Source organism: Alosa sapidissima, chromosome 2 (assembly GCF_018492685.1).
Source record: "Alosa sapidissima isolate fAloSap1 chromosome 2, fAloSap1.pri, whole genome shotgun sequence".
Lineage (NCBI taxonomy): Eukaryota > Metazoa > Chordata > Actinopteri > Clupeiformes > Clupeidae > Alosa > Alosa sapidissima.
Window position 1 is genome coordinate 5,268,333 of NC_055958.1, and position 14,952 is coordinate 5,283,284.

The window sequence follows — 14,952 nt, forward strand, 5'->3', positions numbered from 1 at the left end:
TTGGATACTTTTTAAACAGTATCACAAACAGTGTTTAAACTGTATTTAGTCTATTTACACTCTACACTGGACGGATACTGTATAATACCATTGGGAAATCAGTAATAATTGAAGAGCGATAACTTGTTGTGTTCAAAGCACTTATCTTCACTTATGTATTTCAAGCAACTCTCCATGGTTATCTTAATTGTATTCCTTCTCATTCTCCCTCCCTCAGCGATCTCTTATCAGCTATAAGTCTAAGATGGTGATGAGATCCATCCCAGAGTTGCTGGATGACTCCTCAAGTCACGTGTCCATCGCAGTCCCAAAGCACCTCAGAGAAGGCTCCCCTCCTCCTTCCTCCTCCTCAGACTCGGACGAGGACATTGAAGAGCTGCCTTTCATCCCCATGCCTTTGAACTTGGGCTTCTCGGGCTCCAGAGTCTCCCTGACGGAAATCCCAGCCGAGGACGAGGCAGTGAGAAAGGCCAATGGCTCTGTTGAGGCGGCTGTATCAGCTAGCCAGGGACAGGAGCCAATGGAGTGTGAGCCAACCAAAAAGGACAAGGAGGGTGAGGATGCAGCCGGAAGAGGACGAGCAAAGAAGAGGTCAACTCAGGACGAGGGGAAAGGGTCGTCAGACGAGGAATCAGGAGAGGTGCCCCCGAGGGTGGACCACCCCAAGAGGCCCCTGCGCAGGGGCTCCAGCATGGACTCGGACAAGCCCGAGGGGGCCAGCCGCAAGAGGGGCGAGCTGCGCCGGGGCGGCTCGGCTGACAGCGCCCTGGCGCTCCGCATCAGTCCAGAAGATGGCGCCAGAGAGGGGGGCGGCGAGGACGGCAGGCGGGTCCTCAAGAAGGCCGTGTCCATGGAGCTGCCGCGGAGGAGCCCTAGTCCCGGGGCCGGGGTGATGAGCCAGGAGGACTACGCCCTGAAGCTGGAGCTCATGCGGCAGCGGCTGCTCCGGGGCGGCATGGTGGACAACAAGATGAGCGGCCTGCGCGGGCCCCTGATCGACACCCTGGGGATAGGCGACGACCGGCGCGACGACCGGCGCTACACCCGCCGCGTGGGCGCCCCTCCACTCGTCAGAGCCGCGTCCAGCGAGTCCCCCCGGGAGGATGTCCCCAAGACCAAGGTGCTCCGCAAGAGCGCCTCCTTCAGCCAGGGCGACGACGTCGAGCCCATGCCGCTGCACCGGCGCATGGGGGCCCCGCTGGAGATCCCGCTGGCTCAGATTGAGGAGCGCCGGCTGCAGGAGGCCGAGTCCATGTCTTGCCTCGCCGAGCCTCGGCCCATCACCCCTAAACCCTCCACACCGGTACCAGAGCGTCAGGAATCGCCAAGCAGGAAGGAGAATAGCGAACCTGAGAGGAAGGGGAGCAAGCTGGAACAGATGATCGAGAGGATGGAGACTAAGATGGAAGAGAAGATTGAGAAGATGGAGACTAAGCAGGAGGAGGAAACGGCCATGGAAACAGAAGTGGTGACCACAACGGAGGCTGGAAGTGATAAGAGACCTGGAGATGCGGGTGACTCAAGAGTAGCGGAAACAGTAGAGGTCGTTCCGAGGGTGATCCAAAAGGCCTCCACACCTAGTATGATCCAAAGAAGTGTGATAAAGGACAAAATTGAAGAGGTAGATGAGGAGGAAGAAGAGGAAAGGAAGGAAGAAGAGGATAAAGATGAAGGGACAGTGTATGGGACCGGGATTGATATTATAAGAAAGGATGAAGAGGACGTGCACCCGCCAGTTAGATCACCAGATATCCCTGGACTCTCCACCCCTGTCATGGTGGCACCAACACCCCCGACAGCCCAGACTTCAGTCGTCTCAACCTACATGACGCCGTCTCCAAGTCGGGTGGTACTCCCGGACGGCAGAATGTCGGCTTATGCCAGCATAATGCAGACTATTGCTGCACCGGCCGCCCCACCAGCCAGCGGTTCAGGCAGAGCCGCTGCTGCACCAGGCCCTACCCAATACCCCCCATCAGTGCCTGTCTACACACCCGTGTTCCCTGAACCAACACCGGCGTTTGCTGAGACTTCTATTGTCCAAACCCGGGAGCACCCGGCTGTCTTCTCCAGGGTCGCGTCCCCGGAGCTTTCTGCCATGGAGCCGAGTCCGCCAAAGACACCCACGCCTCGCTGCTCTCCCATGAGGGAGACCCCGACGCCGGGCGGAGGCAACTTCAAGGACATTGCGTCCGAGGAAGTCTTTGAGGCTCGCTTCAAGAAGCGTGAGTCATCCTTGACCCGTAGCCTCAAAAAGCTCTCCTGGCAGAAGCCCGAGGAGAAGCCGGTCGCGGTGCCTGCTGAGGACGCAGATGAGCAGGTCTACCGCCCTGGAGATGTTGGGGCTCCGCTCGAGCTCGTGCCCAAGAGGCTGGAGGAGAAGTCCAAGTCGGTCCAGGATCTCCGCGAGGCCCAGAAGGACCCGGGCTTCATGAGGAGGCTGTCCATGCGCCTGAGGAGGACACCGTCTGAGGAGCGCAAGGAAAAGGAGGAGAAGGCCAAGGAGGACGAGCACGTCTCGAGGCGCAGGCTCTCCTGGGCCCTGGGTCGCCGCGGCTCCCAGGAGAAGAAGGAGGTGGAGATGGTGAGGATGGATGGCGGGGTGGAGACCCCGGCAGATCAAGAGAGCAAGAAGTCCGCCGAGTCTCCGGTCCTGGCCATGCGCAAGAAGATCGGCTCCACCGTGGCCGGCATATCCATGCGGATCCGCAGCTACTCGGAGGAGAGGAAGACTAGGACCCAGGAGGAGGAGGGCAGCGTGACCAGGAGGCCTTTCCTGTCACTCCTGCGCCGTACCTCCACTGGGGCCTCCTCTGAGTCGCTGGAGTCCATGTCCAGCGTTCAGTCCGATGCCACAGCCAAGGGTACGAACACATTCCCTTACGTATCAGTATACTGGACACTAAGTTTCAAGGTTACACACTGAATGATGTAAAGTGTTTGGCTGATTAATACCCATCGATGAAACTGTTTCATCACAAAACATAGACTGTTGAAAAAGAATCAACTTTCAGGGCTCATAAGGATGTCCGGTATGTAATTCAGAAATGCACCTCCATCTGCTTTGGCATGTCATGCAAGCTGGTTTGTCATTTCCTCTCTAGCGGCTGCTGAGACTGACCGGAGGTCCAGGTGGGACAGATGGGGCTTGAGCAGAAGCAAGAGGGACAAGACGGTCTCCCAGCCTGACATCCCGACCGCCATCGCCAGGGAGAACGGCTCGCTCTCGCGCTCCCGCCAGTATTCTCGGCTGACCTCAGGTGCGCCGGCTTAATCTCATTTCTCCCGTGATCAGGCTCATGTGGTGCCGTGGTCGTCTGGCTGCTGCTCATAATGCCATATGCTCCATCATGCATCTTCATATAACACAGTGTTCTCATACAGCACAGGGCAGACATCATGAAGAGGAAGCACCATGCACACTGAAGAATGAATGTCACCAGTTAATTGCATATCATTATGTAAGACCTTCAGTGCCTCATCTCTCTCCATTTCTTTCGCTCTCTCTCTCTCTCTCTCTCTCTCTTTCTGTCCTTTGTTTTTCTCTCTTTGCCTCTCTCTTTCCCTCTCCCTCTTTCTCTCTTTCTTTGTCTTTCCCTCTATCCCTCTCTCTCTCTGTCTGTCTTCCCTTCTCTCTCCATCCCTCCCTCAGATTTCCCTCCTGTGTTCCACATCAAGCTGAGGGACCATGTCCTCCTAGAGGGAGATCCAGTTACTCTGAGCTGCCTTCCTGCTGGCAGCCCCCACCCACACATCCAGTGGAGGAAAGGTAAGCTTCCTCCTGTCACATCAGGAAGAGGGGAGCTCAGCGTGGGCGACAGCAGCTGAACTTTATTTATTTGCTTTGCTCAGAGGCCTGTTTTGTTTTCTGCACAGGGAGACTATCCTCCTTGCGGAATGAATATTGATTTGTCTGCATCTAGTGCACCAAGTGGATCAGCTTTCAGGATGTTTGTAATTCATATGCAATGTTGAACCTACCTATGAAACCTCCTGCACTCCTCTTGTTGGGGTTCATTTGCCATACCCTTAATAATTCATCAGTCTTTTTCTGAGTTTCAGAAATGTCATATATTATATTGCATTCTATCTGGATTTAATCCAGTAATATCCATTAACATCCATAAGGTCCCAGTCACCTCAATGTGCTGCAGTTTGGCTGCATTTTGGCTAAAGAAGAGATTATGCAGAGGTGTCCCCAAAAATTAATGTGAATGTGTCATCAGATTCTGCACATCTCTTAGCCTTTTCTAAGAGTCCCCTTTATTGTGTCTATCCTGCACTTAGTAATAAATACTCGGTCTATCAGCAAGCTTTGTGCTGACATCACCACAGCTTAGCAGTTTATGTTTGGCTTCTTAAAGCATGTTTTGTTTTGCAAAATTTCACCTCAAACTGAGATCCCCCTGTGGTGCAGCAAAGCCAAGTTTTAAACTGTAAACATAAGCCTATTTTAGACACCAAAGCCAAAGCTTCTGAACGCCCCAACCAAAACTGGAATTAGCCAAAACACACGAGAGGGAGGTCACCACACTCCAGTTGGTGGTGGCAGCTGCTCACATTGCTGTGGGTTTTCTTGTTTTACCCAGATAAGAAGCCGCTGGAGATCGACGCGCGGATGAACATGATCTCCTGTCCCGACGGGAGGCAGCTGCTGATGATCATGAAGACCACCAAGAAGGACGCGGGGCTGTACGAGTGCGTGGCCACCAACCCACTGGCCTCCGTCACCAGCTCCTGCACCCTCTCCCTCGCCCGTGAGTCTCGCCCGCAGGTTACAGAGTTCTGAGAGGGGATGAGCAGATCAGAGAGAGAGAGAGAGAGATAGAGCGAGAGACAGAGAGAGAGAGCGAGAGAGAGACAGACAGAGAGACATAGAGACAGAGGACAGAGAGAGAGAGAAAAAGAGAGAGAGAGAGTTAGTTCAGCCTCACTAATTCAAACAAAGTTTGTGTAGGTTTGGTTACATAGTCTTATTTATGTTACCAAAACACATTTGTATTTACCTGCAGGTTTATATTTTACGAATTCAGTACACACTTTTACCCAGAGTTGAATTTGAATCTTTTGTGACTGGAAGGGAGGTAGAGAGGAATAGAGTGAGAGTGAGGGGAACTGGAGGGATGAAGAGGGGAAGCCCACAGGCCCTCACACAGCGCCTGCCTCTCCAGTCTCCACACCCAGCCGCCAGCAGCTGGCCTGAGGGTGGGACCCAGGATCACAACGCATTGGGCTTGTGGGCTTGGGCAGAGCCAGGGCGGTTGGAGCCTCGCTAATGCTCTGATTAGAGCCACAGGCTCATGAAGCTCCCCAACTTAGTTATCAGGCAACAACAGCTGGGCTCAGGCATCAAGCCCTCTGACGAGAGATGAACGCCAGTGAGAAAGGCAAGGTGACAACACAGCCCAGCAGGGGTCCTCATATGACTTTCGGAAATTCTGATATGGATATGGTCAGCTGCAGATAATGGTGTAGTCTGTACTGCATTTGGAATTTTATTTACCACGTTTCTAACAAAACATTCTATGTACACCAATGATGACCAGTAGAATGTGTTTTGAATTTGCACGACTGGGGGTTGAATGAATGGATTTATTGAAGTTCAAGATAGACTATTTCAAAGACTAAGTGAGTGATCGTATTTATGAACCGGTCTCATATTGTATGTGATTAGATGATAATGATGTCCATCCCTGCAGGTCTCATATTGCATGTGATTGGATGATAATGAGATCCATCCCTGCAGGTCTTCCCAACCGCCCGGGGACCCCTGAGATTCCGCAGCGCTACAAGAACACGGCTCTGGTGGTGTGGAGACCCTCGGACACTATGGCTCCCTGCACCTACTCCCTGGAGAGGAAACCAGAGGGTGGGTGACCCCTGCATTCCCTCGGCCATATACCACCTGGCTTCTTTTCCACTGACTTTTATTTCTTTTTATAGCCATAATAAGTGTGTTTGCCCTAAGGTGTGTGTGTTATTCACTGTAGTGTTGCTGCACATTTCATGATGGACCTCAGTAACCATGTTTGACTCTTTAGCACCACCATTTGGATATTTTGAGTATTGCACTTTTCCTATGATGTTGATTTTTTTTCTGGAAAATGATCAGTTGCCAAGTTGAAATAGTGACGATAGTTTTACAATGTGTATTGCTATCCCAATGGCAAAATGTTTCTGAAGTGTTTTTATGGGACCAGATGCTTTGGAAACAAAGACATTTTGATTCAGCTCTTGGGTCATTTTAATGGTTATTACTGTTAGATACTGTAATACTTGAATATTTGTGTTTCTGTGCTAAGTAGGATCCATTCCTCCCCTAGCATAGATTCTAAGTTCAGTGATGAAAGTGTGTCCTACTAAAATGTAAAATGTTTGCAGTAAGCCTGAAGAAAATGTAGGTGTATTTTAGTTATATTTTTCAGCAATATTTTTAACTTACTGCAATGAATTGTCCTGTCTTCTAGGTGAGGCCAACTGGCTCATGGTGGCCACTGGTGTGGCAGACTGCTACTTCAATGTCACTGACCTGCCCGCCTCTGGTGCCACCCGGTTCAGAGTGGCCTGTGTGAACAAAGCTGGACAGGGACCCTACAGCAACCTCTCAGAGAAGGTGGTCCTGGACTCTGCAGGTATGGTGCATTTGCAAATGGATTTTTACTCATAAATCCCCACTAACAGAGTGTAGAGCTTATCTTAGAAGCTAATAGTTTAAATGTGTTAGGTAGGACAACTACTGTCCAAATACTCAATTTATGTTCAATACACTTAGTTTGTTTATATTTAAATTTTTGTTAGACTACAATCGTAAATGGTTGTGATATTATTGCAATTTTTGACAGAAACTCCAAAATCCACTGGAGCTGTTGTGGTGAAGACCGTCCCTTCAGCACCAACGGTGGTCACATCTTCCATGACTGTGCCCCTGAAACCTGCCACCACCAAACCTGCGGGTCCCTCCCCCACCGCTCCTACCCAGCCTGTTTCTCCCTCGGCTCCAGCCCAGCCCAGCAAGCCCACTGCTCCTGTGCAGGCGGTCGCCGCTCCCACCTCCACGCCATCCCCCACCCCCGCCCCGGCCCCAGCATCTGGCAAAGCCACGACCACAACCACGACCACGACTGCCAAAGCTAAGAGCACCCTGAACATCACCATGGCCAAGCCCGCGCCCCCCAGCACCCAACCGCAGGCAACAGTGTCAGCTGTTACCAAACCGCAAGCGACAGCCGTCACCAAATCACAAGCGACAGCCGTCACCAAATCACAAGCCCCAGCCGTCACCAAATTGCAAGCTGTCACCAAACCTTCGCCCCCTGTGATCCTTCCCAAGCCACAGAGTCCGATCAACGTGGTACCCCCCATGACCAAAGTTCCCCCTGTCTCCCCACCACCACTGGTCTCAGCCCCGCAGGCCGTTGGGAAGCCGATCTCGACGGTGCCGATGTACACCTCTGCCGCCGGCACCACCTCACCCGCACAGGGGGCCCCCACCACCCTCTCCACTGCCCTCTCGCCCCCTGTTGTGTTGGTGACCAGCCTGACCCCGGTTGTGGAAGGCACCCAGGGCCGTATGACGCCCAGCGGACGGATGACACCTTCAGGTCGGGCCACCCCTTCAAGTCTCAGGGTGCCGTCCGGAAAGCCTGGAGAGTCCATGTTGCGCCAGGGGGTGCCGCAGAAACCATACACCTTCATGGATGAGAAGGCCAGGTAGATACTACTACTGGAGATGCTTATAGTGACACTGACAGCATATACCATTTAAATATATATATATATATATATATATATATATATACATATATGTATTACAATATATAATAATACAAATAATATTACATTTACATTATATTATCTTCTATGGTGTTGCTCTTCTGAAAAATATCTTCTGTATAAGTACAAATGCTCCCTACTTTAAAAGCAACTTAATTCGCAAACAACATTCATGTGTTTTCTTAGGTTCAGGAGCTTGCACAAAAGAGTCTGAAAACAAGTGTAGCTTATTGAAGTCATAAGGATGCAGGTGTTGAAAAGGTCACTGTTCTTATTTCCAATCGCCTCACAGGGGTAGGTTTGGCGTGATCCGAGAGTGCCGGGAGAACGCCACTGGCAACCTCTTCATGGCCAAAATTGTGCCGTACGAGCCAGAGAACAAGAAGTCTGTGCTCCAGGAGTACGACATCCTCAAGTCCCTCCACCACGACAAGATCATGGCCCTGCACGAGGCCTACGTCACGCCGCGCTACCTGGTCCTCATCTCCGAGTGTTGTGTGGGGAAGGAGATCCTCCACAGCCTCATCGACAGGTCAGTAAGGAGGCACCAAAGCGTTCTGTTGTGACAGTCCACAATGAATGAATACTGTCCCTTAGTCTGGGCCTGTGCTTTGTACACACAAGGTTCAGCTGTATCTTGCACCAGATCACTTGTGCTCTGTGTCTCTCTTATGCAACATTTCTGACAGTGAAGTGTTTGTTTGCTTGCTAAACAGGTTCCGCTACTCTGAAGACGATGTGGTGGCCTATGTCGTCCAGATACTGCAGGGTCTCGACTACCTTCATAATCGACGAATCCTGCACCTGGACATCAAGCCAGACAATATCATCGTGACGCACATGAACGTGGTGAAGATCATTGACTTTGGCTCTGCTCAGACCTTCAACCCCCTCTTCCTGAAACAGTTCAACCCACCACTGGGAACCCTGGACTACATGTGTGAGTAGTAGTGGTTTATTATGGCCTGTGTCTTATGTAGTTGGACTTATAGTTTATAGCTTATAGTTGTGTGTAAGAATCTGATTTTCCTAACTGATGTGGTTGTAATGTGTTACGAATGTCTTAGATGTCGATCTGTTTTTTTTTTTTTTTTTATGGTTGGACTCATGTTGGTGTGTGAGTGTGTATTGGTGCCTATTTTGTGTTTGTGTGTGTGAAAGAGGGGAAGATTATACATGTGTTTTATTCAGTGTGCCTGTTTGTGTGTGTGTGTTTTATCCTGTGTAGAAGGATGAGGGACCGTTCATGTATGCCATTGTCAGAATACAGATGCAGTTGAACGCTTTAGGATTACTATAAATATACATGGGTTCTTCCCAAACAAGCACAGTACATAGTTATCTATTTCAAAATGTACACTCAAAACATGTTGAGGCTTATGGTTCTTTTCTAAATCTAAATCTTCCCAACAATATGTTTCTTTCAATTTCACAAGGCATTTTTGTTTATCACCCTCCTAACTAAACAGTCATTTCTCTCCCCTTTTCTCTCCGTTTTGCTCCTGTGGGGCAAATGCTTTCCCCTCTCATCTCTCCACTGTATTTGCTCCTGTGGGGCAAATGCTTTCCCCTCTCATCTCTCCACTGTATTTGCTCCTGTGGGGCAAATGCTTTCCCCTCTCATCTCTCCACTGTATTTGCTCCTGTGGGGCAAATGCTTTCCCCTCTCATCTCTCCACTGTAATTGCTCCTGTGGGGCAAATGCTTTCCCCTCTCATCTCTCCACTGTATTTGCTCCTGTGGGGCAAATGCTTTCCCCTCTCATCTCTCCACTGTATTTGCTCCTGTGGGGCAAATGCTTTCCCCTCTCATCTCTCCACTGTATTTGCTCCTGTGGGGCAAATGCTTTCCCCTCTCATCTCTCCACTGTAATTGCTCCTGTGGGGCAAATGCTTTCCCCTCTCATCTCTCCACTGTAATTGCTCCTGTGGGGCAAATGCTTTCCCCTCTCATCTCTCCACTGTATTTTGTACTCCTGTGGATCCCGGGCTGCTCTCTGTGAAAGCTCCTGAGATGCTGAAAGGGGATGTGGTGGGGCCGCCAGCTGACATCTGGAGTGTAGGCGTCCTAACCTACATCATGTGAGTACTGAGTCGAGTGCCACCCTCGCTCTCCTCTCTTCTTTCTCCTCTTCTTCTTCTTCTTCCTCTTCCTCTTCTTGGCTCTCCTGCTGCTAAAGCATCTGCAGTACATGTATCTCAGAGGATTCAAAGCAAATTGATCTTTTGTTGATACCACAGTCCCACCATCACATGTTGTTTGTTTCACAGTCAATATCCATCATGAATATGTTGGTCAACACCACGGCCCATTTAAACAACCATTTTAAGAATTTTTTACCTTAAAATAACGTTTCCAAAATCATTTTGATGGCACATAAACTCTTACAGTTTTTTTCAATCGCTAACAAGCGCTTACCCATACTTCAGATACTTTTTCTAAACTCTTAACACAGACTCACACCTAGAAAACACAATTGGCCAAATGGATAATTTCCTTCTCAAAAACACATTTTGTTAAATATATTACTAACACATATTTCTCTGCACACACTAACTTTACCAAAACACTGGAAATCTGACTCAAAATGAAATTACTCTGTCAAAGAATGACACTTGTTTTCACTTCACAAGGTACATGCATTCAATCAAAGTACACCAGGTTTCAAAATACTGGCTATTGTTGACATTACAAAAACTGCATAGACTTTTATGTTTCAGTTTTACAGGTATTTCCATGCAATTTTTACACTAAATGTCTTGGTTGGGAACTGTATGTCCACATGTTATGTTCACATTCAAAAGCAGGTGGGTAATCGGGAGAATCGGGAGAATTCCCGGTGGGCCGCTTCACTTTTGGGCCGGTCGAGGAAAAAAATATTTACATTTGTCACGTTAGTCTAACTTCTCTTAAAGTAGGCTACACGTTCCGCATTCTGTGCATGGCACCGTTGCCTCTGCATGGGTTGTAGCCTACCGTGTGATTGAGTTCTCCCCTCCCAAAAAGAGTTGGTTGGGTCCTTATAGCCCGTCTTTTCCAAAAAGTTTTCTCAGATACGGATAGCCGGGCCGGCCCTACAGTAGCCATAAGCGTCAGAAAGGATGGATGGTAGAAAGAGGCCAGGTGGGACTAAAACGGCCAGGTAGATGCTGCTAAATGTGCCAAGCTTCTAGATTAGGCCTACAGACAAAAGTGGAAACTGGTAAAGAGAGATAGCCTATAGGCAATGATTATTAGCAGTTATTGGGCTAATATTGGACGTTTGTAGCGTTGTCAAGCTATTTGCAAGCAACATATTACATTTCTTAAAATATTAGCCTTTTGTATCCGATTCATAGACTTTGCAGTATGCAACTGAAGTTTGATCTGTGTAGGCCTATGCGGTAAAAATTGTAGCCTCTGAGTAGCAGATCAACCAGTCGACCACTAAAAAGATGATGAGCCCGAAATTAGTGACGAAGAGGCCATGACTACAGGGACAAGTAGAGAGGATAAATTAAAGTTATTTAATGTAAGAAAGAGCAGAATATTTATGCTACATGATGAACCTATATGCCTTGTTTGCTTAGAAGAGGGTGTAGTAAAGGAGTAGGCTAAATCACCAAACAAAAATATAGCCTACCCATGCAAAAAACATGTAGCCTAAACATTAGTTCAATATGCCTCTTTGTGGAAGCGTGGGATAGGCTACATTTCAAAGGCTTTCTTTCTTACTGTCTTTCTTTCTTTCTGTTTTTGTTAACTTGTGGAATAGTGGAATATTTTTTGTTAACTTCTCAGTTGAAGTGAATTAATATAACCTTTACACATTTGTTGAACCATGGTACTAATAAAAACTACAGGATAGTAAGAGCTGAAATGTTGCTTCATTTATCCAATTTCCACCACTATGGAAAACGTGGGCCGGTCTTGGGCCTGAAACTCCCGGGCTGAAAAGTGGCCCCACTCCGGCCCTGTTCAAAAGCATTCCAGTAAAAAGCAAATCAGTTTATTTTTTCCTTTAATGTTTACTACAGGAGGTACAGTAGAAATACTGTTTACAGTATGACAGAACAGAAAAAGTTTTACAGTATTGCTTACAGTTAACAACAAAATATCCATGAAACACACAAGAGCATTCTGAACAAAAAAAAAACAACAGCAAAAAGCCCAGATAAAAAGGGGGGGGGGGGGACTAAAAAAAACACAAAATTACTGTATCTAATCTCTGCGATCTTCAGGATCTTCAGGGTTAGGCCACATGTTTTCATCAACATCTCATTGATTACATGGTCAATGATAGTGACACGAATTTCATCACTGTCAACAGTTCTTGCAACCTTTGGAATGCCACCACCACGCATTCTTACACCTCTACCTTGCCCTCTCCTTGGGCCTGCTCTTCTCCCTGGCCCTGCTCCTCTCACTGCTCCTGCATCTCTCACTGCATCTCTCACTGCTCCTGCTCTCACGGGCCCCTTGCTCTTACTCTTTCTCGTCCAGACATTACAGTGTTTGCCTTTTTCTTTTTCTGTTTCTACCTCAAAGTCCTCCTTTTACTGTATACGTGTCAATGTAATAGAAAAAAATAACCCCTGCCACTGAGTCTAAGCCAGACTGGAATCAGCTGTGGTTGGCCCAATTTACCCAACATAAATCAGTTGTGTGTCAATTATTCAATTGTTTGTTTATTATCAGCTGAGATATATTGTTTTTGATATCATTGCAGAAGCAGAGGTTTTTATACTGTATCTAAGGTTTGGAATATTGTTTTTGCTATTGTGGGATGTTGTGTGTTAACATTCTTAAATACTGCAAAAACAATCCATAATTTTGTTGGGAGGTATAGCTTGTCTGTTAAGAAAATGTAAGCATTGTGGAAATGTGTTCACTGACTGCATATCGTGTGAAAACGACATGAAATGTGTGAATGGTATGGCCACAAAAGACCGATGTTGTGCTAACTGTATTTAGAGTTTTGAAAATGTGACAACTGGTTGGACAAACGCTTGTTAGCGACATAGTGTGCTGTAAGTATGTAGAGGATGTGTGTTGGAGAAGATCCTGAAGACAATGTGCTGTGTATGTAGGGAGGGGGGGCAGTGTGCAGCAAGTATGTAGAGGAGGCTTACTGTAGCAAGCAGTGTGCTGTATGTATGTGAGGTGATGACAGTGATGATGTAAGTGTGTGTGTTGGGGATGGGGTGAATTGAATAATTGACACACAACTGATTTATGTTGGGTAAATTGGGCCAACCACAGCTGATTCCAGTCTGGCTAAGACTCAGTGGCAGGGGTTATTTTTTCTATTACACTGACACGTATACAGTAAAAGGAGGACTTTGAGGTAGAAACAGAAAAAGAAAAAGACAAACACTGTAATGTCTGGACGAGAAAGAGTAAGAGCAAGGGGCCCAGTGAGAGGTGCAGTGAGAGGTGCAGGAGCAGTGAGAGATGCAGGAGCAGTGAGAGGAGCAGGGCCAGGGAGAGGAGCAGGCCCAAGGAGAGGGCAAGGTAGAGGTGTAAGAATGCGTGGTGGTGGCATTCCAAAGGCTGCAACAACAGTTGTCAGTAATGAAATTCGTGTCACTATCATTGACCATGTAATCAATGCGATGTTGATGAAAACATGTGGCCTAACCCTGAAGATCGCAGAGATTAGATACAGTAATTTTGTGCTTTTTTTTTAGTTCCCCCCTTTATCTGGCTTTTTTGCTGTTGTTTTTTTGTTCAGAATACTCTTGTGTGTTTCATGGATATTTTGTTCACTGTACTGTAAAACCTTTTCTGTTTTATCATACTGTAAACAGTATTTCTACTGTACCTCCTGTAGTAAACAGTATAAAGGAAGAAAAATTATTTGCTTTTTACTGGAATACTTTTGAATGTGAACATAACATGTAGACATACAGTTCCCAACAAAGAAATTTAGTGTAAAATTGGCACCTGTAAAACTGAAACATAAAAGTCTATGCAGTTTTTGTAATGTCAACAATAGCCAGTATTTTGAAACCTGGTGTACTTTGATTGACTGCATGTACCTTGTGAAGTGAAAACAAGTGTTATTCTTTGACAGAATAATTTCATTTTGAGTCAGATTTCCAGTGTTTTGGTAAAGTTAGTGTGTGCAGAGAAAGATGTGTTAGTAATATATTTAACAAAATGTGTTTTTGAGAAGAAAATTATCCATTTGGCCCATTGTGTTTTGTAGGTGCGAGTCTGTGTTAAGAGTTTATACAGTCTGCTGTCCGTGCATTCCCTCTATATCGTATCCGAGTTATCTTTATAGTTTGTTACAAAGACGCACATTTAGTATATTAATATTAATATTATTGCATCCAGTTATAGTTATCCCTCCTTGTCTTGTAATATGTTCTTTCTCTTTGACATGAAAACATAGCACAATGTTATTCCCTGTCTGAAGAATTCAAATATGTATTTCTTTACCATGAATACCCTGTTTCTTTTGCATTTTGCACAGTTTATGAAAACTGTAGAATATACTGTATAGGAGTTGTATAACTGTATCTGATGTGTAATCTGATGTGTTTAGGCTCAGTGGGAAGTTGCCTTTTACGGACGACATGCCGATTGATCAGGCCGAGACAGAAGCCAGGATCCTGGCCGCTAAGTTTGACCTCGGCAAGCTCTACCAGAATGTTTCTCAAAGTGCCTCTCTGTTCCTCAAGAAGATTCTGTGCAGCTACCCTTGGTCAGTTAACACTTTTTAAGTGTCTAAAACACAAATATTTATCTGAAAGGTGCCACGTTTTCTCACAGAATATTTTTTATTTGTAAATATTTAATAAATTGTAAAGAGTTTGGTTCCAAAACACTATCAATATCAATATGGAACAATATCTCCATTTTTAAAAACATTAAAAAGTAGTGAATACCGAATACCGAATTACAGTTCTTCTTGGAAAACAAAATGTACAAAAATGATTTATGAAAATTCAGTAAAATAGAGGATATTGCATTTTGGAACCAAACTCTACTTGAGACCAGATGTGAAATTCCTTTCCCAAGAACTCAGGGGGCAACACACAGAGGCCAGACCTCTCAACTACACTTGCTTATCATATGTTAAAAGAAAATCAGCTCTCTTTCATGTAGCTACAGAACACACACAAAAACACACACATTATAACCATAGTCATAATGATTCTAATTTACTTCGACTTCTGGTCCTTTGGTAGG

General features: G+C 46.7%; 1 protein-coding gene across 7 annotated transcripts in view; it reads left to right on the top strand.

Annotated features, from left to right (window-relative positions):
- The window catches only part of spegb (striated muscle enriched protein kinase b), a 71,985-nt gene that overhangs the window by 53,635 nt on the left and 3,398 nt on the right, over window positions 1-14,952 (top strand). For all 7 annotated transcript variants that reach the window (XM_042065097.1, XM_042065045.1, XM_042065053.1 and 4 more), the window contains 11 exons: window positions 218-2,864; window positions 3,105-3,260; window positions 3,653-3,769; window positions 4,590-4,757; window positions 5,747-5,869; window positions 6,468-6,632; window positions 6,843-7,710; window positions 8,066-8,305; window positions 8,490-8,713; window positions 9,779-9,854; window positions 14,306-14,464. In XM_042065097.1, coding sequence (XP_041921031.1) covers window positions 218-2,864; window positions 3,105-3,260; window positions 3,653-3,769; window positions 4,590-4,757; window positions 5,747-5,869; window positions 6,468-6,632; window positions 6,843-7,710; window positions 8,066-8,305; window positions 8,490-8,713; window positions 9,779-9,854; window positions 14,306-14,464 — 4,943 coding nt within the window. The remainder of the gene's footprint in view (window positions 1-217; window positions 2,865-3,104; window positions 3,261-3,652; window positions 3,770-4,589; window positions 4,758-5,746; window positions 5,870-6,467; window positions 6,633-6,842; window positions 7,711-8,065; window positions 8,306-8,489; window positions 8,714-9,778; window positions 9,855-14,305; window positions 14,465-14,952) is intronic.